At 40.1% G+C, this 21,714-nt stretch overlaps 8 protein-coding genes across 8 annotated transcripts; 5 read left to right on the top strand and 3 right to left on the bottom strand.

The window, feature by feature from the left end:
• Positions 1 to 921: 921 nt before the first annotated feature.
• On the top strand, positions 922 to 2,211 carry RO3G_16782 (uncharacterized protein; the record flags this gene model as incomplete). The annotated part of the gene is made up of 1 exon (XM_067671366.1): positions 922 to 2,211. The coding sequence occupies one exon, from the start codon at positions 922 to 924 to the stop codon at positions 2,209 to 2,211; it is 1,290 nt and encodes a 429-aa protein (XP_067527467.1).
• A 462-nt stretch (positions 2,212 to 2,673) lies between these two features.
• On the top strand, positions 2,674 to 3,983 carry RO3G_16781 (uncharacterized protein; the record flags this gene model as incomplete). Its single annotated transcript, XM_067671365.1, has 6 exons — positions 2,674 to 2,800; positions 2,877 to 2,909; positions 2,979 to 3,263; positions 3,321 to 3,614; positions 3,668 to 3,694; positions 3,883 to 3,983. 6 exons carry the CDS (start codon positions 2,674 to 2,676, stop codon positions 3,981 to 3,983), a joined length of 867 nt encoding a protein of 288 aa, XP_067527466.1.
• Positions 3,984 to 4,396: 413 nt separating this feature from the next.
• On the bottom strand, positions 4,397 to 5,686 carry RO3G_16780 (uncharacterized protein; the record flags this gene model as incomplete). The annotated part of the gene is made up of 1 exon (XM_067671364.1): positions 4,397 to 5,686. One exon carries the CDS (start codon positions 5,684 to 5,686, stop codon positions 4,397 to 4,399), a length of 1,290 nt encoding a protein of 429 aa, XP_067527465.1.
• A 455-nt stretch (positions 5,687 to 6,141) lies between these two features.
• On the top strand, positions 6,142 to 10,658 carry RO3G_16779 (uncharacterized protein; the record flags this gene model as incomplete). The annotated part of the gene is made up of 5 exons (XM_067671363.1): positions 6,142 to 7,351; positions 7,417 to 8,958; positions 9,058 to 9,528; positions 9,670 to 9,768; positions 9,826 to 10,658. The coding sequence occupies 5 exons, from the start codon at positions 6,142 to 6,144 to the stop codon at positions 10,656 to 10,658; spliced, it is 4,155 nt and encodes a 1,384-aa protein (XP_067527464.1).
• Positions 10,659 to 11,331: 673 nt separating this feature from the next.
• RO3G_16778 (uncharacterized protein) lies at positions 11,332 to 11,808 on the top strand (the record flags this gene model as incomplete). The annotated part of the gene is made up of 1 exon (XM_067671362.1): positions 11,332 to 11,808. One exon carries the CDS (start codon positions 11,332 to 11,334, stop codon positions 11,806 to 11,808), a length of 477 nt encoding a protein of 158 aa, XP_067527463.1.
• Positions 11,809 to 12,432: 624 nt separating this feature from the next.
• On the bottom strand, positions 12,433 to 15,093 carry RO3G_16777 (uncharacterized protein; the record flags this gene model as incomplete). Its single annotated transcript, XM_067671361.1, has 4 exons — positions 12,433 to 13,265; positions 13,323 to 13,421; positions 13,563 to 14,363; positions 14,427 to 15,093. The coding sequence occupies 4 exons, from the start codon at positions 15,091 to 15,093 to the stop codon at positions 12,433 to 12,435; spliced, it is 2,400 nt and encodes a 799-aa protein (XP_067527462.1).
• Positions 15,094 to 15,712: 619 nt separating this feature from the next.
• RO3G_16776 (uncharacterized protein) lies at positions 15,713 to 16,570 on the bottom strand (the record flags this gene model as incomplete). Its single annotated transcript, XM_067671360.1, has 1 exon — positions 15,713 to 16,570. The coding sequence occupies one exon, from the start codon at positions 16,568 to 16,570 to the stop codon at positions 15,713 to 15,715; it is 858 nt and encodes a 285-aa protein (XP_067527461.1).
• A 3,402-nt stretch (positions 16,571 to 19,972) lies between these two features.
• RO3G_16775 (uncharacterized protein) lies at positions 19,973 to 21,686 on the top strand (the record flags this gene model as incomplete). The annotated part of the gene is made up of 7 exons (XM_067671359.1): positions 19,973 to 20,092; positions 20,235 to 20,299; positions 20,363 to 20,519; positions 20,583 to 20,683; positions 20,741 to 20,881; positions 20,966 to 21,380; positions 21,450 to 21,686. 7 exons carry the CDS (start codon positions 19,973 to 19,975, stop codon positions 21,684 to 21,686), a joined length of 1,236 nt encoding a protein of 411 aa, XP_067527460.1.
• Positions 21,687 to 21,714: the final 28 nt, after the last annotated feature.

The following is a 21,714-nucleotide window of genomic DNA, read 5'->3' as shown; positions in this document are numbered from 1 at the left end:
TTTTAAAGACCAATAGAGAAGTCTTGGTCAAGTTATTGTATTTTTAGGTAAATGTGAAAGTTTTTCTTGATAATAAACAGCTAGTACCTACAGTAATCTATTACTACCTTTCCAATATTTGTCCATTAAAATTCATTAAGTTATTAAGGTCGATGAATCGAGGTCGTTTTTAAATATTCAAAAAAAAAAAAAAAAAAAAAAAAAACATATCAACTAACTGTTGAACCTACATATGTACGTATTTTATAAAAGTCTCTAATAGTTGCTACTTTCTTTTTTATCTTCGTCGCTTAAGCTCTGGCAGCTATTTACTTCGCGATCTCCTAAGCATTATCCTCTTCAATTTAACTTTTATTTGATGCACTTTATAATTTTCGAGATCCATTAATACTCAGATTCTGGTTTCTCTGAAGTTACTTGCATAAATTCAAAATTAACATTGACAGTTGTATGTCGTTCCTAACATAATTACCGTTGGCTCGGATGTGGTTATAGGTTTTCCAGCCGCGTTTTATTCTCCGATAATAATTTTTTTTTATCTTATTGTTCCTTTTGTAATTTTGTCCGATACATGTCCATATCGGGAAAAGGTTTCCTTTTGTAGCTTTTGAATCCCGCCTTATTGACTTGCTGTGATATTCAAAAACTGACATTAAATATCTAATAAGTACTGTACAGTCATTGCAGAAAGTAAAGTCGCTGATTTTGAGTTTAATGTCGTGCAAAAAAAAATTGGGTGCAACAACAAAGTCGGTTGATCCAGCAATGAAGTCGTGATGAACTTTGTCTATTTTTACTTGTCGCTTAGTCATTACCTGATAAAATTCTTGGCATTTTATTTGGTATAAATTAGTGACAACTCTTTATTCTTTTAATTCTTTTTCTTTTTCTTTTTTGCAATTTATTTTACAGACATTTGAAATGAGTATGCAATTTTTGTACGAAGATGGGCAGGGACATGTTGTAGATGAGCATGGAGTTGAGCCCATGGATCTTGTTGTTGACGAGGAGTTGTTCGCTATCGAGACTCTTAGTTCTCGTACACAATTCCTTAAGAATAAACCTCCAGAAACACTTTCCAATCCTGAACTGCATCCAACTGCAGTTGAGAAGAACAGTGAAGATGTTGATATGGAGTTATGCAGTAAGCGACGCTATACAGTTTACTCTGAAGACGAGAAAACTCGTTTTTTTCATTTATTTTTCAGTAAATGCTTGAGTGCTTCAGCCGCTGCGAGACAGTTAGGTATTCATGTTCGTGCAGCCCAGAGATGGGTTAAACGTTATTACGAAGATCCTGAAAGCATTTTCGAAAAAAAGAAAAAATCAGGTCGACATCGTATTCTTAGGGAAGAGCATAAGCAATGTCTTTTAGAATATATTGATGAGAATCCTTCTGCCGTTTTAATTGAAATAATGGAATATTTACTGCAGAACTTTGCAGATCTCACCGTTTCACGTAGTACTGTTTATAACTTCATGACAACTCAATGTAATCTATCCATTAAGCAAGCACAATTCCAGCCTGTCGAAAGAAACAGCGAAGAAAAGATTCAGCAAAGGTATGATTGGGTGCAAAAGTGGCAGCAAACTGACTTGGACTTCACAACAAACTGCGTCTTTCTTGATGAATCAGCCTTTCATATCAATTTGAAACGAGGCATGGCTTGGTCAAGGAAGGGAACTCCTGCAATAGTAACAGTGCCAACAACTAAAGCGAATTCAACATCGATTTTAGGTGCAATATCTGCCACCGGCTTAATTAATGTTAGTCTGAGAGTTCCAAAACGTATCAAAAAGAGAAAGCTTGGACATGACACTAACCGTTATAGTATAGGAACGGTGACAGGGCATTATCTAAGCTTTTTAAAAGCGACTCTTGACGAAATGGACAAGTATCCAGAAATGAAGGGTCATTATCTCGTCATGGATAATGCCCCTATTCATAGCTCAACAGACATTGGAAAGTACATTCACTCTCGAGGATATCGATATGTCTATCTTCCTCCATATTCTCCTGAACTGAATCCAATTGAGCAATTCTGGTCAGTTGTTAAGAGTAAAGTTAAACGGAACAAGTTCCTTGAAAAAGAATCGTTAATGACTAGGATTAGTGAAGCGTGTGACAGTCTACATTTTAGCGATTTCAAAGGCTTTGTTTCTCATTCGGCAAAATGCTTTAGAAGGTGTCTTAACAAGGAACGGCTGTGAAAGTTTCACCGTTCCATCGAGTAAAAAAAAAAAACCAAGCTTGATCCTCCCATCAACAGGCGCAAACTCTCGTTTTTTTTTTTTATAAGCATTTTCCATCGTAAAGAGTGAGCAACGGTCAGCCTGTAACATAAGTGGCCAGCCTGTAACATAAGTGGCCAGCCTGTAACATAAGCGACCAATCTGTAACAAAAGCGGTGAGGTAAAATGCGGGTGCTGCGGGTTAAGGGAGAATAAACCGACCAATAGGAATGCTTGTCTGATTTCACGGTAACATTCAACGACTTCTGTTTTCAATCAACACACTTTTTTTTTCTTACCAACATGGAGCCGTTCATCACCAAAGTACAAGCATCGTGCATGGTATTAGGAGAAGCAGTTACCGAATCAAACAGACTGAAATGCAAAGCCATTATTGAAGAGACTCCTTTCCAAGTGGTGTACACAATTGCTGAGGGCAAAATGAGACCTGTTGCCGTTGGGAAACAGGTTGTTGAACGCAATCCATTTACGTACCAAAAATATCCTGTAACGCCTCCATCCTCTCCAACGCTGTCTTCTATTGATATCGATGAAGCAGAGTTAACAGGTAGATTGCCCGAAATAAAAAGAATTTAAATTGATGTATTAGTTTCTCAACTTTTTTTTTCGCTTTGTTTTCTTAGAAACGTCTGATTCGGATAATTCGATTGATTCCAGTAAGTTTTTTTTTTATTTTGGTCAGGGTGCGATAGACTAAAATTGAAATGTTTTATTCCATATATTAGGCATCAAGCTCACTAAGGATAGTGTTCTTGACTTCTTTGCTTGTATTGCCTCGAAGACAAAGCCGGTTGCCAATGAGGAGCAGTTTATTTACAGAAATTGGTCAATGGAAGAACTAGTTGACTTGCTCAATGGATATCTGACAAACGTCGAAAGCAACAATTTAAAAACAAAAGTTGCCGACTGGATAGCAAAAGATGGCCGTTTTGGTCGTTCAAAGATGTATAGGGTTGGTGCCGCGACTGTCCGGATGAGAAGTTTATGGGTGCTCAAAGAGGAACATCGACGTAAGTGACCTGACTGTAATATTTATCTTTACGACAATAATCCCTATTTTTTTTTAGGTGATGCTTTGAACAAAGTCTTTAATACACTCTCCTACAGGAAAAAGGTGCGCGAGACAAGTGGTAATTGGCTTACAGTTGGGTACTGTCGCAAATCAAAATGCAACGTCTCACAAGAACAACGAGTAAAACTGATCCAACGCATGGTGGAAATCCTGAAAGTGAAATGTCTTTGTGAAAAGGTGTATGTATCCCCCATTTGCTCTGCCAGCTCACTCTTGCTTGAGCGTGATTTCAGCAACAACACTGCAACTGTGATGGACAAAATTAAGTACAAAGATGGTCATTTTCAAGGTAAATCATCAAAAGACAGGGTGCTGCCTTCATATCTCATAAAAAATTCCTAGACTTTGTCATGCTTGCCAAGTCATCAAGTGCGAATATCAGATTAGTCATCCTTGATTATGCTGGACTCACAACCAACCCCGAGGACCTTCTAAAGCTCATCAGGTATACATCAATTATCTTGCATTTGATATTCAGAGGAGTATTGACTTTTTTTCATGGTGTGTGTGTGTGCATAGAAAGCTCAAATCAGTCAAAGAAATTGTCATTTATAAAGGCTACAAATTTGAAATCCTATCGAGACAGCAGTTATTACAGGGTGAAGTTGCAAAGAAGTTTGATTGTCGAACACCACCTGTCAAAAGGTCCACTTTATAATTCCATATTTTCCCCTCCCGTATTCCCTACCATATTCTCACCTATGTTTTCTCCCATATTTCCTCTCAACTTCTTCTATATTCATGTGCATCAGAAATAAATGATGAGTCATGTTGAGATTGGCCACCCTCTAATACCTAACTCCCCAAATCACGACTATTTTTGTGCCAAGACTTTCTTGAAAGAGTGATAGGTCAACCGCTTATGTTTTCAGGCTGACTCTGTTACAGATTGGTCGCTTATGTTACAGGCTGGCCACTTATGTTACAGGCTGGCCACTTATGTTACAGGCTGACCGTTGCTCACTCTTTACGATGGAAAATGCTTATAAAAAAAAAAAACGAGAGTTTGCGCCTGTTGATGGGAGGATCAAGCTTGGTTTTTTTTTTTTACTCGATGGAACGGTGAAACTTTCACAGCCGTTCCTTGTTAAGACACCTTCTAAAGCATTTTGCCGAATGAGAAACAAAGCCTTTGAAATCGCTAAAATGTAGACTGTCACACGCTTCACTAATCCTAGTCATTAACGATTCTTTTTCAAGGAACTTGTTCCGTTTAACTTTACTCTTAACAACTGACCAGAATTGCTCAATTGGATTCAGTTCAGGAGAATATGGAGGAAGATAGACATATCGATATCCTCGAGAGTGAATGTACTTTCCAATGTCTGTTGAGCTATGAATAGGGGCATTATCCATGACGAGATAATGACCCTTCATTTCTGGATACTTGTCCATTTCGTCAAGAGTCGCTTTTAAAAAGCTTAGATAATGCCCTGTCACCGTTCCTATACTATAACGGTTAGTGTCATGTCCAAGCTTTCTCTTTTTGATACGTTTTGGAACTCTCAGACTAACATTAATTAAGCCGGTGGCAGATATTGCACCTAAAATCGATGTTGAATTCGCTTTAGTTGTTGGCACTGTTACTATTGCAGGAGTTCCCTTCCTTGACCAAGCCATGCCTCGTTTCAAATTGATATGAAAGGCTGATTCATCAAGAAAGACGCAGTTTGTTGTGAAGTCCAAGTCAGTTTGCTGCCACTTTTGCACCCAATCATACCTTTGCTGAATCTTTTCTTCGCTGTTTCTTTCGACAGGCTGGAATTGTGCTTGCTTAATGGATAGATTACATTGAGTTGTCATGAAGTTATAAACAGTACTACGTGAAACGGTGAGATCTGCAAAGTTCTGCAGTAAATATTCCATTATTTCAATTAAAACGGCAGAAGGATTCTCATCAATATATTCTAAAAGACATTGCTTATGCTCTTCCCTAAGAATACGATGTCGACCTGATTTTTTCTTTTTTTCGAAAATGCTTTCAGGATCTTCGTAATAACGTTTAACCCATCTCTGGGCTGCACGAACATGAATACCTAACTGTCTCGCAGCGGCTGAAGCACTCAAGCATTTACTGAAAAATAAATGAAAAAAACGAGTTTTCTCGTCTTCAGAGTAAACTGTATAGCGTCGCTTACTGCATAACTCCATATCAACATCTTCACTGTTCTTCTCAACTGCAGTTGGATGCAGTTCAGGATTGGAAAGTGTTTCTGGAGGTTTATTCTTAAGGAATTGTGTACGAGAACTAAGAGTCTCGATAGCGAACAACTCCTCGTCAACAACAAGATCCATGGGCTCAACTCCATGCTCATCTACAACATGTCCCTGCCCATCTTCGTACAAAAATTGCATACTCATTTCAAATGTCTGTAAAATAAATTGCAAAAAAGAAAAAGAAAAAGAATTAAAAGAATAAAGAGTTGTCACTAATTTATACCAAATAAAATGCCAAGAATTTTATCAGGTAATGACTAAGCGACAAGTAAAAATAGACAAAGTTCATCACGACTTCATTGCTGGATCAACCGACTTTGTTGTTGCACCCAATTTTTTTTTGCACGACATTAAACTCAAAATCAGCGACTTTACTTTCTGCAATGACTGTATTTCCACTCTCAATTTACCGAATGTTTGAAAACTCGGCCCACCTTTTTGAATAATTTTGGACATTTGTGTGAGGTTAAATTGCCCAAAAAAATGAGACTAATTTGGTCAAGTGTTTGAATTTAAGTTGCCCAGTTTTTTTTAAAATAAATTGCGCTTTTTTTCTGCTAATTTATAAAACCAACACTGATAATAAAACGTCTCTAAGTATGCCACCTGGCTCTATCAACCAAAACAATACGCCAAGCATATCAAATGTCCTTACCCAAGAGGAAACTACTGAATTGATTGCCCAGTTCGAACAACACCGTAAGGTCTTAAAATGCCCTCACTGTGAGAAACAGGGTCTCTTTCGACGAAACGGCCACACTAAGACAGAATCCCCGCAAGCTCTTTTCCGTTGTACCAGCTGCGGTAGTAGCTATAGAGCTATAACTATGAGATCCATTATACATTCTTGCATTTCTTCTTTGACACAGATCTCACCTACAGAGAATGTCGAAATTTCTAGACCCTCGCAAACAACTCCGACCCACCAGCTAGACTCACTTGGTAGTCAATCAGGTGACGTACAATCTCTTCTAAACATGATCCAGCGCCTTACGCAAGAGCTTGCAGCCGCCAGATCTGAAATTGAGCAACTCCGTACCACAACTATCCAGTTACAGAACCAGTTTAACCACGAAAGATTAACTAGTAACCAACCCACACCACCTGTAATAACAAATACTCAATCCTCCTTTGATATCCCTGAACCCACGCCAACAGCATCACCTTGGCGTAACCCCGACCAAGTACGTCGATTGAAAGAAAGCCTAATGCAGCAAAGACAACAGCGACGACAACAAAGACAAGAAGCCGCCGCCAGAATATTACAGCCACCCTCCGAGAATCAAGGCTTTAAGTACATCTATCTCCCCACGAAGGCCCGAGTACCCATTGGCCAACTTCGCTCCCGATTGCGTAAATTGGATATCAATAATAACCGTATCCTAGATATTCACTACCCTGATCGTAATGTCGTAGCCCTACTGGTGCACAATGATTATGCCGACGAACTTCGTTCCCACCTGCAACGTTTCAAGGTAACGCTGAAAGATGATTTTAATCCCTGTGATCCTAAAATCCTTCGTGACCCCCAATACGCTGACGCTTCTGACGAAGAACGAGCCAACCTCGCCTTTATGCATCATTGCAACCGTATGGAACGAGCTCTGAGATTCATACGTACCCCTGTTAAATTTGCTGTTGCAAGATATTTTTACGCCCAAGGATGGATCAGCAAGCAGACTTTACAGGAGAACCTACCCTCAAACCGACGTAACAACGAACCAGAGTCAGATCCGCTATGTTTCGAAGATGAGAACATGAGTACCACAGATGAATATAAGAACCAAGATCTTCCTTCTGATGAGGCCTGTATGAACGATGCCTTATCACTATGAGTAATATTACAATTTCACTTTTCAATACAACTGGTTTAGCTCGTCAAGCCATAGGCCCTATCCTTAATATAGTTCGATCGTCTTCTGTTCTCCTCCTTACGGAAACCTGGCTCTTAAATCCACTTAAGTATCCAACGCATTGGAAACAATACCATACATATGGTATTAAAACCCAACCTCTAGCTACCAAAGGTAGTCAAGGAATCAGTCTTCTCGTGAATCCTGACTGCAAGTATCATGTCCATCATTTTAGAACTGACGATACACCATTAAGTCAGTACAAATTGTCTTTTACCATTGCTAACGTCTTAATCCACTGTCTTTACCTACCTCCCCATCTGGATAACCAAACCGTCAATCAAGTTTTAAACTCTTTACCGCATACAACTAGCCACACTAATACGACTATTATCTGCGGCGACTTTAATGCTAGACTGGGATCTATTGTAGGGGACCACTCAACGAACTCCAGAGGCAATCTGATCATAAGCTGGATACAAAGAAACAATATCATCCTATGGAATCAAAGGTTGGCGTATGGACAATATACTTTTATGGCCCATCAGGGCAGTAGCATTATTGATCTATTTATGAGTACTACCGAGCTTACTGGACCCTCCATGAGAATTCGCCAAGATCTTTCATTGGACTCGAATCATAAATTAGTATCTCTTTCCTTTCAAATCAATGCCAGCATTCCACAACTCCCAAGGCACCCACGGATTATCTGGAATCTAGGAAAACTCAAGGACCGCAACAATCATGAAGTATACTTGCGTCGTTTTCAGGAGTTATCCCAGCCTTTATTGCAATACCATGAAAAACATTATTATCATATGAACAATAGACATTATGCGGTTGACTACATAGAAAAGCTCAATGCTGACCTTTGTCAGGCAATATATACCTCACTAGATGACAGTTGCGGGAGAGTTTCACACTCTACAGATCCATTACGCGACTTCTGGACTGACAAATTGCAAGAAGCTTACGACTACCGAGAACTCTGCTACAGGAAATGGAGAAAAGCATATGGGCTTAACAAGCTCCATTATTGGCTAAAGCACCAAGAAGCTAGAGCTACTCTACGTCGACTGATCGCCCAACTTCGCCGAGAAACTTGGGCCACTTTCTGTAAACAAATGGCATCTGAAGAATATACCAAGGCAATATCTAAGCTTAGCCGTATTCGCAAGAACCGAACTTTGAAACCCACTTTCTCCACTCCAGAGGGCCCACAGCATGCAGCTGAAATAATGGCTTCCTGCTTGGAAACTACTTTCTCAGGTGATCTTCTTAAAAACGTCCAACTTTACGAAATCGATACTCCTATTTTACCTTTTGAAATAGATTGCCCGTTCACCAGGGACGATATTAACCTCGCTATCCGTTCCCTACCAGTCAAGAAAGCACCTGGGATCGATCACCTGCGAAATGAAATGCTCCAACCAATATCTCATCTGCTAGCACCTATTCTCTTTCACCTCTTCCATATGTGCTGGGCTTGGTCATATGTCCCACAGACATGGCGCATTGCCCAGGTGATACCCATATACAAGAAAGGCTCATCATCAGATCCAGGTAAGTACCGTCCAATTAGTCTGACCACTATCTTTAGAAAGATCTTGGAACGCTGCATCCAGCACATTCTACAAACCGACGGACCACCTCTTGATATAGCCCAAGGTGGCTTTAGAGAATCCCGCAGCGCATTAGATCAGGCTTTGTGCCTCACAGAAATTAGTCACATACTGCGTACACACTACCATGTCAAGCCTGTCTTAGCATTTCTTGACATCAAGTCCGCATATGACACAGTCAATCGCAGTTTCGTATGGGACACTCTGAGCCGTTACGTCTCATCTCCCATGCTCAACCTGTTACGTTGCCTTTTTGACGATGTGCAAATCGAAATCCTTCTCTCTAATACGACCTCTCGTCGTTTTCACCCGAAAACAGGTGTGCTCCAAGGCTCTATCCTCTCACCGTATCTCTATTCCGTCTTTATAAACCAGCTTCCAGCCCAATTACGACCCCAGGCCATCACCACCGACATGTCGCCATTAGAAACGATACCGCTCCTAAACTGCTTACTCTATGCAGATGACGTGGTGCTAATAGCTGAACGTACGACTATGACTGACCTGCTACGTAAGTGTGAAGAGCATGGCCTACAAATGGGGTACCGATGGAATCCCTCTAAATGTGTCATATTGGACAATCAGCTGGAGCCAATACCATATACCATTTATAACCAAGCCCTGCCACATGTAACTTCTTTTGCCTATCTAGGTGTGCCATTTAAACCAGGGGGTTACCTAGACCCAGATGAACTGATTAGACGCAACTCCTCTAAGGCATTAGCCACGATGAACGTACTGAAGTCAATTGGTATTAACCCCTCTGGCTTCCCTAGGCTCCTTTCAACCAGATTTTACGCTCATATAGTTCGACCACAGCTTGAATATGGCTTGGCAATCAACCGCTTCACTAATACCCAGCTGAAATCCATTGAAGATGTGCAAGATACATGCATCCGTACGATCTATGGTGCCCGTGGAAAAACCTCCACCAAAGTGATGCTTCACCTAGCTAAACTTCCCCTTATGGCGGATCGGGTTCACATCTTACAAGCACAGTTCCTTTATAGGTCCTTACACTTACCCGACGATGCACTGTTATGTCGACTAATACCACACATTCGACACATTCGTGGACATCAATGGTTCCTCCTTTCCAAGACCCTTCTCTGGCAAAGCTTACCTTCTACAGGAGAGGAACTTGATAAGCACATGCTCAAAACAGCCAAAAAACGCTTCCTGCAACAATCTCTAGAAAAGCGCCAACAAAGTGGGCATTACAAACTTCTTTCAAGTTGCCGTAGATCCGTATCTTTGGACCCTATCTTATGGCTACCCATGTCCTATGCAGAACGTAGTCGATGTATACGGTGGAGGCTAGGTTGGTTACCTGGTGGAAAGCCACATCCATGTCCCAAACACCCTACGTTCAAGTTCACACGCAGACACGCCATTACTTGCCTCAATATGCACCAACGCCTCTATATGCCTAAAACCATTACAGATCCTCTGTCATTCCTTCTGAATATGCTTCCATCTCGCCCCTCGGTACCCTCAAATCTAGCACTCTCTTGGTCCCAACGATGGCCAGTTATATGCTCAATACTACATGAACTAGATCAACTTCAACATATCACAGTTATCCCCATTACTTACCCACATGGTCAGAAGCTCCTCGAATGGCTTAAACGCTTCCTTTAGCTCCATCTTTTATGACTCAACACATTTCTTCTCCCTTTACCTTTTTTACCCTTGAACCCGAAGGGGTTTTTTCTAAACATCAAACCTCCAAACGGATTGATCTTGTCCGGGCGGACACTTATTTGTTTTATTTTTAGCGCTCAACTGGACCTTTAATAAAATATAACATTTAAACAAAATAAATTGCCCATTTCAAAGAAAAATAATTTGACCACTTTTCTTATAACCATTTTGCTGTTTTGAAATGAATTTCTTTTTTGAAGACGGCAGAGGCGGAATCGTAGATGATTCCGGCAATGAAGCTGCTACTTTTGTTGTAGATCCGTCCTTTCGATTAGCCAATCTAACGAATCTGCACAAATATATAAAAAATAAACAAGTTATTGTTGAAAACGAAGAGCCAAAAGACGTTGATATGAAAGAAATACCAGTTAACAAAGAAAGAAGTACGACTTATAATACGTATATGAACGAAGATCGCCTTCGGTACTTCTTTTTCCTTCATGAAAAATTGATGAAACCCGCTGATGCTGCTAAACTTGCTAATGTTAATCCTGAAACTGCGAGAAAGTGGAAGAGAGAGTACGACAATGATCCTGAGAAGAATATACCATTTAAAAAAACGAATCGTACATCAAAAAGAGCACCGAGTCAACTAAACGAAAACCATAAAATGCACTTAATCAATTTTTTCAATGAGAATCCCTCAGCAGTTATTCAGGACGCAGTCGAAAATTTAACTAAAAGCTTTGAAGGTTTGGAGATAAAGAAGAGTAGGGTTGCTGAGTTCATGAAAGAAGAGTGCAATCTTAGTTTAAAGGTCGTTACACGTCGTCCTAAAGCAAGAAATAATCAGAAAAACCTTGAGGCTCGTGCTAACTGGGTCAAAGAATGGCAACAAAAAGGTTTGCATTTTATGAACAACTGTGTGTTCCTTGATGAGGCAGGATTTGATGTGAATATGCGTCGATCAAGAGGTTGGGCACAGCGTGGTAAACCAGCAATTGAAGAAACCACTTCTGCAAGAGGTGTATCGCATACGGTTATCGGTGCAATTTCAGCGTATGGTGTAGTGAATGTAAGCTTGAGAGAACCAGGAAATGTCAAAAAAAGAAGAGTTGTTGGTGCTAAAAAAAGCAAAAGCACCTGAGGGCGTCGCTGCTGCGATACCAAAAGGAACTACGACTAGTCACTTTGTGCAGTTCATCAGCGATACCTTAGATATTATGGACGAATTCCCAAACTTGAAAGGATTTCATATTGTAATGGATAACGCTCCAATTCACCATCACGATATTGTTGATCCTATCATCTCACAAAGGGGATATATACCAGTACACCTTCCTCCATATTCACCTGAACTCAACCCTATTGAGATGTTTTGGAAAGTACTTAAGGATCGAGTCAAAAGAGGGAAGTTGACGGATGCAGAAACACTTTCTTCGGGAATAATTGAAGGTAGTGAAGATATCCCTGTCGAACATTTACAGAGTTTTATTCAGCACTCGATAAATGTAATTCCTAAATGCTTGAATAAAGAGCCTTTGTGATCGGTGTATCTGGTCAAATTATTTTTCTTTGAAGTGGGCAATTTATTTTGTTTAAATGTTATATTTTATTAAAGGTCCAGTTGAGCGCTAAAAATAAAACAAATAAGTGTCCGCCCGGACAAGATCAATCCGTTTGGAGGTTTGATGTTTAGAAAAAACCCCTTCGGGTTCAAGGGTAAAAAAGGTAAAGGGAGAAGAAATGTGTTGAGTCATAAAAGATGGAGCTAAAGGAAGCGTTTAAGCCATTCGAGGAGCTTCTGACCATGTGGGTAAGTAATGGGGATAACTGTGATATGTTGAAGTTGATCTAGTTCATGTAGTATTGAGCATATAACTGGCCATCGTTGGGACCAAGAGAGTGCTAGATTTGAGGGTACCGAGGGGCGAGATGGAAGCATATTCAGAAGGAATGACAGAGGATCTGTAATGGTTTTAGGCATATAGAGGCGTTGGTGCATATTGAGGCAAGTAATGGCGTGTCTGCGTGTGAACTTGAACGTAGGGTGTTTGGGACATGGATGTGGCTTTCCACCAGGTAACCAACCTAGCCTCCACCGTATACATCGACTACGTTCTGCATAGGACATGGGTAGCCATAAGATAGGGTCCAAAGATACGGATCTACGGCAACTTGAAAGAAGTTTGTAATGCCCACTTTGTTGGCGCTTTTCTAGAGATTGTTGCAGGAAGCGTTTTTTGGCTGTTTTGAGCATGTGCTTATCAAGTTCCTCTCCTGTAGAAGGTAAGCTTTGCCAGAGAAGGGTCTTGGAAAGGAGGAACCATTGATGTCCACGAATGTGTCGAATGTGTGGTATTAGTCGACATAACAGTGCATCGTCGGGTAAGTGTAAGGACCTATAAAGGAACTGTGCTTGTAAGATGTGAACCCGATCCGCCATAAGGGGAAGTTTAGCTAGGTGAAGCATCACTTTGGTGGAGGTTTTTCCACGGGCACCATAGATCGTACGGATGCATGTATCTTGCACATCTTCAATGGATTTCAGCTGGGTATTAGTGAAGCGGTTGATTGCCAAGCCATATTCAAGCTGTGGTCGAACTATATGAGCGTAAAATCTGGTTGAAAGGAGCCTAGGGAAGCCAGAGGGGTTAATACCAATTGACTTCAGTACGTTCATCGTGGCTAATGCCTTAGAGGAGTTGCGTCTAATCAGTTCATCTGGGTCTAGGTAACCCCCTGGTTTAAATGGCACACCTAGATAGGCAAAAGAAGTTACATGTGGCAGGGCTTGGTTATAAATGGTATATGGTATTGGCTCCAGCTGATTGTCCAATATGACACATTTAGAGGGATTCCATCGGTACCCCATTTGTAGGCCATGCTCTTCACACTTACGTAGCAGGTCAGTCATAGTCGTACGTTCAGCTATTAGCACCACGTCATCTGCATAGAGTAAGCAGTTTAGGAGCGGTATCGTTTCTAATGGCGACATGTCGGTGGTGATGGCCTGGGGTCGTAATTGGGCTGGAAGCTGGTTTATAAAGACGGAATAGAGATACGGTGAGAGGATAGAGCCTTGGAGCACACCTGTTTTCGGGTGAAAACGACGAGAGGTCGTATTAGAGAGAAGGATTTCGATTTGCACATCGTCAAAAAGGCACCGTAACAGGTGGAGCATGGGAGATGAGAAGTAACGGCTCAGAGTGTCCCATACGAAACTACGATTGACTGTGTCATATGCGGACTTGATATCAAGAAATGCTAAGACAGGCTTGACATGGTAGTGTGTACGCAGTACGTGGCTAATTTCTGCGAGGCATAGAACCTGATCTAATGCGCTGCGGGATTCTCTAAAGCCACCTTGGGCTATATCAAGAGGTGGTCCGTCGGCTTGTGGAAAGTGCTGGATGCAGCGTTCCAAGATCTTTCTAAAGATAGTGGTCAGACTAATTGGACGGTACTTACCTGGATCTGATGATGAGCCTTTCTTGTATATGGGTATCACCTGGGCAATGCGCCATGTCTGTGGGACATATGACCAAGCCCAGCACATATGGAAGAGGTGAAAGAGAATAGGTGCTAGCAGATGAGATATTGGTTGGAGCATTTCATTTCGCAGGTGATCGATCCCAGGTGCTTTCTTGACTGGTAGGGAACGGATAGCGAGGTTAATATCGTCCCTGGTGAACGGGCAATCTATTTCAAAAGGTAAAATAGGGGTATCGATTTCGTAAAGTTGGACATTTTTAAGATGATTACCTGAGAAAGTAGTTTCCAAGTAGGAAGCCATTATTTCAGCTGCATGCTGTGGGCCCTCTGGAGTGGAGAAAGTGGGTTTCAAAGTTCGGTTCTTGCGAATACGGCTAAGCTTAGATATTGCCTTGGTATATTCTTCAGATGCCATTTGTTTACAGAAAGTGGTCCAAGTTTCTCGGCGACGTTGGGCGATCAGTCGACGTAGAGTAGCTCTAGCTTCTTGGTGCTTTAGCCAATAATGGAGCTTGTTGAGTCCATATGCTTTTCTCCATTTCCTGTAACAGAGTTCTCTGTAGTCGTAAGCTTCTTGCAATTTGTCAGTCCAGAAGTCGCGTAATGGACCTGTAGAGTGTGAGACTCTCCCGCAACTGTCATCTAGTGAGGTATATATTGCTTGACAAAGGTCAGCATTGAGCTTTTCTATATAGTCAACCGCATAATGTCTATTGTTAATAGGATAATCATGTTTTTCATGGTATTGCAATAAAGGCTGGGATAACTCCTGAAAGCGACGCAAGTATGCTTCATGATTGTTGCGGTCCTTGAGTTTTCCTAGATTCCAGATAATCCGTGGGTGCCTTGGGAGTTGTGGAATGCTGGCATTGATTTGAAAGGAAAGAGACACTAATTTATGATTCGAGTCCAATGAAAGATCTTGGCGAATTCTCATGGAGGATCAGTAAGCTCAGTAGTACTCATAAATAGATCAATAATGCTACTGCCCTGATGGGCCATAAAAGTATATTGTCCATACGCCAACCTTTGATTCCATAGGATGATATTGTTTCTTTGTATCCAGCTTATGATCAGATTGCCTCTGGAGTTCGTTGAGTGGTCCCCTACAATAGATCCCAGTCTAGCATTAAAATCGCCGCAGATAATAGTCGTATTAGTGTGGCTAGTTGTATGCAGTAAAGAGTTTAAAACTTGATTGACGGTTTGGTTATCCAGATGGGGAGGTAGGTAAAAACAGTGGATTAAGATGTTAGCAATGGTAAAAGACAATTTGTACTGACTTAATGGTGTATCGTCAGTTCTAAAATGATGGACATGATACTTGCAGTCAGGATTCACGAGAAGACTGATTCCTTGACTACCTTTGGTAGCTAGAGGTTGGGTTTTAATACCATATGTATGGTATTGTTTCCAATGCGTTGGAAACTTAAGTGGATTTAAGAGCCAGGTTTCCGTAAGGAGGAGAACAGAAGAGGATCAAACTATATTAAGAATAGGGCCTATGGCTTGACGAGCTAAACCAGTTGTATTGAAAAGCGAAATTGTAATATTACTCATAATGATAGGGCATCGTTCATACAGACCTCATCAGAAGGAAGATCTTGGTTCTTATATTCATCTGTGGTACTCATGTTCTCATCTTCGAAACATAGCGGATCTGACTCTGGTTCGTTGTTACGTCGGCTTGAGGGTAGGTTCTCCTGTAAAGTCTGTTTGCTGATCCATCCTTGGGCGTAAAAATATCTTGCAACAGCAAATTTAACAGGGGTACGTATGAATTTCAGAGCTCGTTCCATACGGTTGCAATGATGCATAAAGGCGAGGTTGGATCGTTCTTCGTCAGAAGCATCAGCGTATTGGGGGTCACGAAGGATTTTAGGATCACAGGGATTAAAATCATCTTTCAGCGTTACCTTGAAACGTTGCAGGTGGGAACGAAGTTCGTCGGCATAATCAATGTGCACCAGTAGGGCTACGACATTACGATCAGGATAGTGAATACCTAGAATACGGTTATTATTGATATCCAATTTACGCAATCGGGAGCGAAGTTGGCCAATGGGTACTCGGGCCTTCGTGGGGAGATAGATGTACTTAAAGCCTTGATTCTCGGAGGGTGGCTGTAATATTCTGGCGGCGGCTTCTTGTCTTTGTTGTCGTCGCTGTTGTCTTTGCTGCATTAGGCTTTCTTTCAATCGACGTACTTGGTCGGGGTTACGCCAAGGTGATACTGTTGGCGTGGGTTCAGGGATATCAAAGGAGGATTGAGTATTTGTTATTACAGATGGTGTGGGTTGGTTACTAGATAATCTTTCGTGGTTAAACTGGTTCTGTAACTGGATAGTTGTGGTACGGAGTTGCTCAATTTCAGATCTGGCGGCTGCAAGCTCTTGCGTAAGGCACTGGATCATGTTTAGAAGAGATTGTACGTCACCTGATTGACTACCAAGTGAGTCTAGCTGGTGGGTCGGAGTTGTTTGCGAGGGTCTAGAAATTTCGACATTCTCTGTAGGCGAGATCTGTGTCAAAGAAGAAATGCAAGAATGTATAATGGATCTCATAGTTATAGCTCTATAGCTACTACCGCAGCTGGTACAACGGAAAAGAGCTTGCGGGGGTTCTGTCTTAGTGTGGCCGTTTCGTCGAAAGAGACCCTGTTTCTCACAGTGAGGGCATTTTAAGACTTTACGGTGTTGTTCAAACTGGGCAATCAATTCAGTAGTTTCCTCTTGGGTAAGGACATTTGATATGCTTGGCGTATTGTTTTGGTTGATAGAGCCAGGTGGCATACTTAGAGACGTTTTATTATCAGAGTGTTGGTTTTATAAATTAGCAGAAAAAAAGCGCAATTTATTTTAAAAAAAACTGGGCAACTTAAATTCAAACACTTGACCAAATTAGTCTCATTTTTTTGGGCAATTTAACCTCACACAAATGTCCAAAATTATTCAAAAAGGTGGGCCGAGTTTTCAAACATTCGGTAAATTGAGAGTGGAAATACGGTACAGTGCTTCCACCGTCAATTGGACATTTGTTTGAAAAAATTGGCCCGAAGTTTAAATAAATTTAACCACTTTTTTGAGTCTAACTTGGTCAAAAAAGAAAGTTTACTTGGTCACTTGTTTGAAGATAATTTGGTCAAAAATTTTAATTTGAATTGGTTACTTTTTTGACCAAAAATTTGATCCAAATAAAATGCGCAACGCTTTAAGGTGGTTTATACGGGGACTTTATTTAAACAGTTTTCAAATTTGTTTACAAGATGCTGGATAACATTTTGAAGATGTTGACTGCATTGCTAGCATCAGTAATTCTTGTACTAAGAGTTTCAACGCCACTAAGTGTATCTCGTTTGACTTTTCTTTTTACGATAGCCCAGAACTGTTCAATGGGATTAAGCTCTGGCGAATAAGTAGAAAATATACAGGTATAATAGCCTCTTTTTGTAATAACTGGATCAATGATTTCAGGTACATGGATTGAGGCGTTGTCTATGACAATATAAACTCATCCACGATATCCAACGTATCATCGATAAATTTCAAATAATGAGCAGCTGTAGTATCTTTAGGGATAAACAGTCTATCTTCTGATGCCTTTCTCTTTCTAGCCCCCACAACTTTTACTCTTTTAACATATCCTGGTTCCCTCAAACTCACATTGACGACGTCCACCACATAAATTACACCAAGAATAGTGCGAGACTTAGTTTTTGTCGATGGGGTTGTAATAATAACTGGTGAACCACGACGGGACCAAGCTCTTTCATGGCACATGTTAATAGCTTATAGATTTAAATTATATAGAAACTTTTGGAAGAGAGTATTGAGACACTTTCTGTGTCGCAGGAACAACACGCCCACAACTTAAAAGAGAGTAGAGTCAAAGGGCACCTCTCACGGACGTTGTATGTTCTGAGATTTTTCACTCTTGCCATTATCTCAATAAATCTTAAAAACTCTTCCTTGCCTTTCTCATATTTATATTGGCACTCCGTTTCACAATTGGACTTCGACAGGCACTCTTTGAGTTGGCGTTCGATTTTTTTTTATTCTGAACCAATAATTTCCGGAAAAGCGTAAAGGTAGGGTGACCTCAAATTCACAAAGCCACTTTAATACGAAAAAAACAGAAACAATATCTTTCATCTATACCTTTTCTGCTATTGTGAATGCACTTGTAGATTGCTTGTGGCCATCATTGACACAGCCAGTTTTCAAGCAGTTTGACTAGAACACTGTGACACGTTTTGTGGAAAGCATTCACACTGTAATGGCGGATATTTTGATGAAATACAAGACACTGAACAGATAACATAAAGTGTGATGGACTTTATGCTTGTATTGCTAGCTCCAATATCTTCCCTATCTTTTTGGGCGGGTCTGGTTCAATGTCTTGAAAGGACTCTTGATTCAAGATTGACGGGTCAAGTATATTTATATGTAAATGATGTTGTACATTTTTACTGACATTATTCATTTTTTTACCTGGACATAATATCTCTCCCTCTGTTGCTATACGCTGCGTGTACTGCTATTGTGAATGCACTTGTAGATTGCTTGTGGCCATCATTGACACAGCCAGTTTTCAAGCAGTTTGACTAGAACACTGTGACACGTTTTGTGGAAAGCATTCACACTGTAATGGCGGATATTTTGATGAAATACAAGACACTGAACAGATAACATAAAGTGTGATGGACTTTATGCTTGTATTGCTAGCTCCAATATCTTCCCTATCTTTTTGGGCGGGTCTGGTTCAATGTCTTGAAAGGACTCTTGATTCAAGATTGACGGGTCAAGTATATTTATATGTAAATGGTGCTGCGGGTTAACTAGTATTTTCTCTTTCTGTCTATTTCTCTCTGAATGAAGCTCCGTTGTGGTATATTCTCTGCAGTAAACTTGATTGAGCCAAAAATAATCCCGAATTTGTACCACGCTGTAATACTATATCCTGATCCACAAAACATATTTGAAAAGTAGGCAATACTTTTCGAAGAAGGAATAATGGGCTCCTCGTTCACTTATTAAACCACAATAAAGAACCTAACGTTGTCCCTTGGACTTAGCAACCCTTCTTTATTTCAACTATTGCGAAATCTAATTCTTAAAGCCCTAATTCTACATCCACTGTATTATGGTACCTTCCAATCATCCGTCGGTTTTGCTTACATATGAGGAAAGAATCAGCCTTTAATAACATTTGAAATAACGTCTATTTGTGAAGAATATCAAACACTGTATCAAATAAAGATATGCCTATGAACGATCAATCTGTCTTCCTGGCTTAAGGGCGACCTTTTGCAATTGTAAATTACCAGAACAACGAGTAATGGATAATACAAAGTGAGCTAAAACAATTTTTCATGGTCTCTAAAAGCCGTTGCATCTGACAAGTTTTTATTTAAGATGATGTAAAACTAAAATGATAATAACTTTATTAAAAGGGAAAAAATATATAACCGCAATGTGTTATATGAATGAATTTCAAGTAAAAATATACAAATAGGTAAGAATTGAAGCCAGTTAACTTCTAATGATACAACTGATTACAACAAGTAATGCTTGAAAATCCAAATCAAGGACTAAATATACATACAATGATAGGTAATGTTAGATTTCGACCGAATGTCCGGTGACCAGAAACTGCGTACGCCCAGTAATACCCAAACAAAAAAAGCTTTATTCTTTTCCAACGATCTTACTTTTTCTTAAATCTCATCTCTATAGTTTAATCAACGAAGCCAAGTCATTAGTTACACCTTTAAATACTTATAAGACAATTCTCTATAAAATCGCTACGAAATTCAAATGACGCGTCCAAAGCGTACTCGCGGCAAAGTTCTGGAGGAACTTCAAGCTGTATCAGATGAAAAAATAATACTTCAAGCAGCAGTTGATCGACACAGGCTTCAACAGCTACAAAGAGAGGTAATATTTATAACTTTAGTAAAATGAAAAGTAGGTTCTAATAGAAATTATTTGTCGCTATTCTAGTTGGATGGTAGCCAGATAGTAAGTTGCCTTGATACTTGTTTACAAGTCGTGTGCTCTAAAGTTATTTATTCAATAGGAACGTGCAACGAAGAAAGCGAAGAAGAGCAACGGAAAGGCGATGAAACTCAAGTATTTCAAGTAGTAAGATTGTTCTTTTGTTTATAATTATTATTGCGAATGTCTCAACTGTTTCCACACGTATAGCCTTGCTGATAACAACATTGTTGATATTTCAAACTCTTCGGCGGACTTACATATGCAAGGATTTAACAATGCAACGAAGACAAGGATGTCCAATCCTGTTTTGCTAAGCGATGAATTTGACAGAAACATTGAAAAAATTGTAAAGGGGTTCAAGAAGGTTAGTTAGAAAACATGTTCAGTTCAGTGATAGTATACTAATAAAACAACCTTTCTGTTAAAGATTAAGAGCATTCCCAATTTGAAGTTGACATTGAATATCTGTGAAATGCATAAGGCAAGAGGCGAAGATGAGAAGGTTGTCCATCGAATTTACTTGCATATGTAAGTCAATCTAGGATACAGACTACAAGACAATTTTGCTAATATAATTTTACTTAGCTTGAGACTTCATGCTGAAAAACCGTGGGTGTTCTCAGGTGAGAACTTGAGCAGATACTCCGAGTTCGATTTACAGATTAAATTTTGGGGATACGTGTTTGAGACCTACCTTGGAAGAAGAAAAGAAGTTGTATTGCAATGGTAAGTAGCTTGCTCTGTACAGATTTGTAATTTTTTCTTTTTCTATTTTGATCTCCTTACCATCGTTTGTTCTTTTGACTTTAGGGGTGATACTATGAGTAACACCTGCAAAAAAATAAGCCTCAGGTTCAAGTTGGACCTTCGCTTGCTTATACTAAAAGACAACGATATGATCGCTGACGGCGGCACCGGCGAATTCGCCCGAAAAGTTACAAAAGCAAAACTCTATGCAGATACATTGAAGTCCGTTGTAACTACAAAGTGTCATTTAAATGGCTTCCTCATGTCGACCCCCTATCTTTCAGAAAAAGAAGTGCCTAACGTGAAGTTCCCTGTAATCCAAATAATGGGGCTTCAAGGTCGTTTATCTGCTTTGCGAATCAAAAAGAAAAAAGTATACGTTCTGGAGAGTATTTGTTCTTTTCGCTTTCCGAACACGTTGCCGCAAATCAAATCTGGAGACATAGAGCAACTTGTGAATGCTTTGACCATAACTGAGGTAAGACCATAAACAAGCCACCTCTTGCATTATATATGTCATTTGACATATCTAACGCAATTCTTTCAGAATATGATTATAGAGTTGGAAAGGCTTTACAATGACGGGCAAAGCAGTAACGATGAGAATGCCATGACAAGAGTATTGAATGAGTTGCCTAGAAGAAAGAAGTTGAAGTTGGAGAATTGGGTGACAGACGTTGTCTGGGATAAAGCCGATGAAGAAGATGAAGGCGGAGAAGATGCTGAGGACGAGAATGACGAAGATACTGATGATGAAAGTCAAAAAAGTGAAGAAAATGATTAAAAGAAAAATTAATGTTTGTTGTTCAATA

Source organism: Rhizopus delemar, genomic scaffold (genome assembly GCF_000149305.1).
Source record: "Rhizopus delemar RA 99-880 supercont3.22 genomic scaffold, whole genome shotgun sequence".
Lineage (NCBI taxonomy): Eukaryota > Fungi > Mucoromycota > Mucoromycetes > Mucorales > Rhizopodaceae > Rhizopus > Rhizopus delemar.
This window is presented reverse-complemented; position numbering and strand designations above follow the sequence as displayed.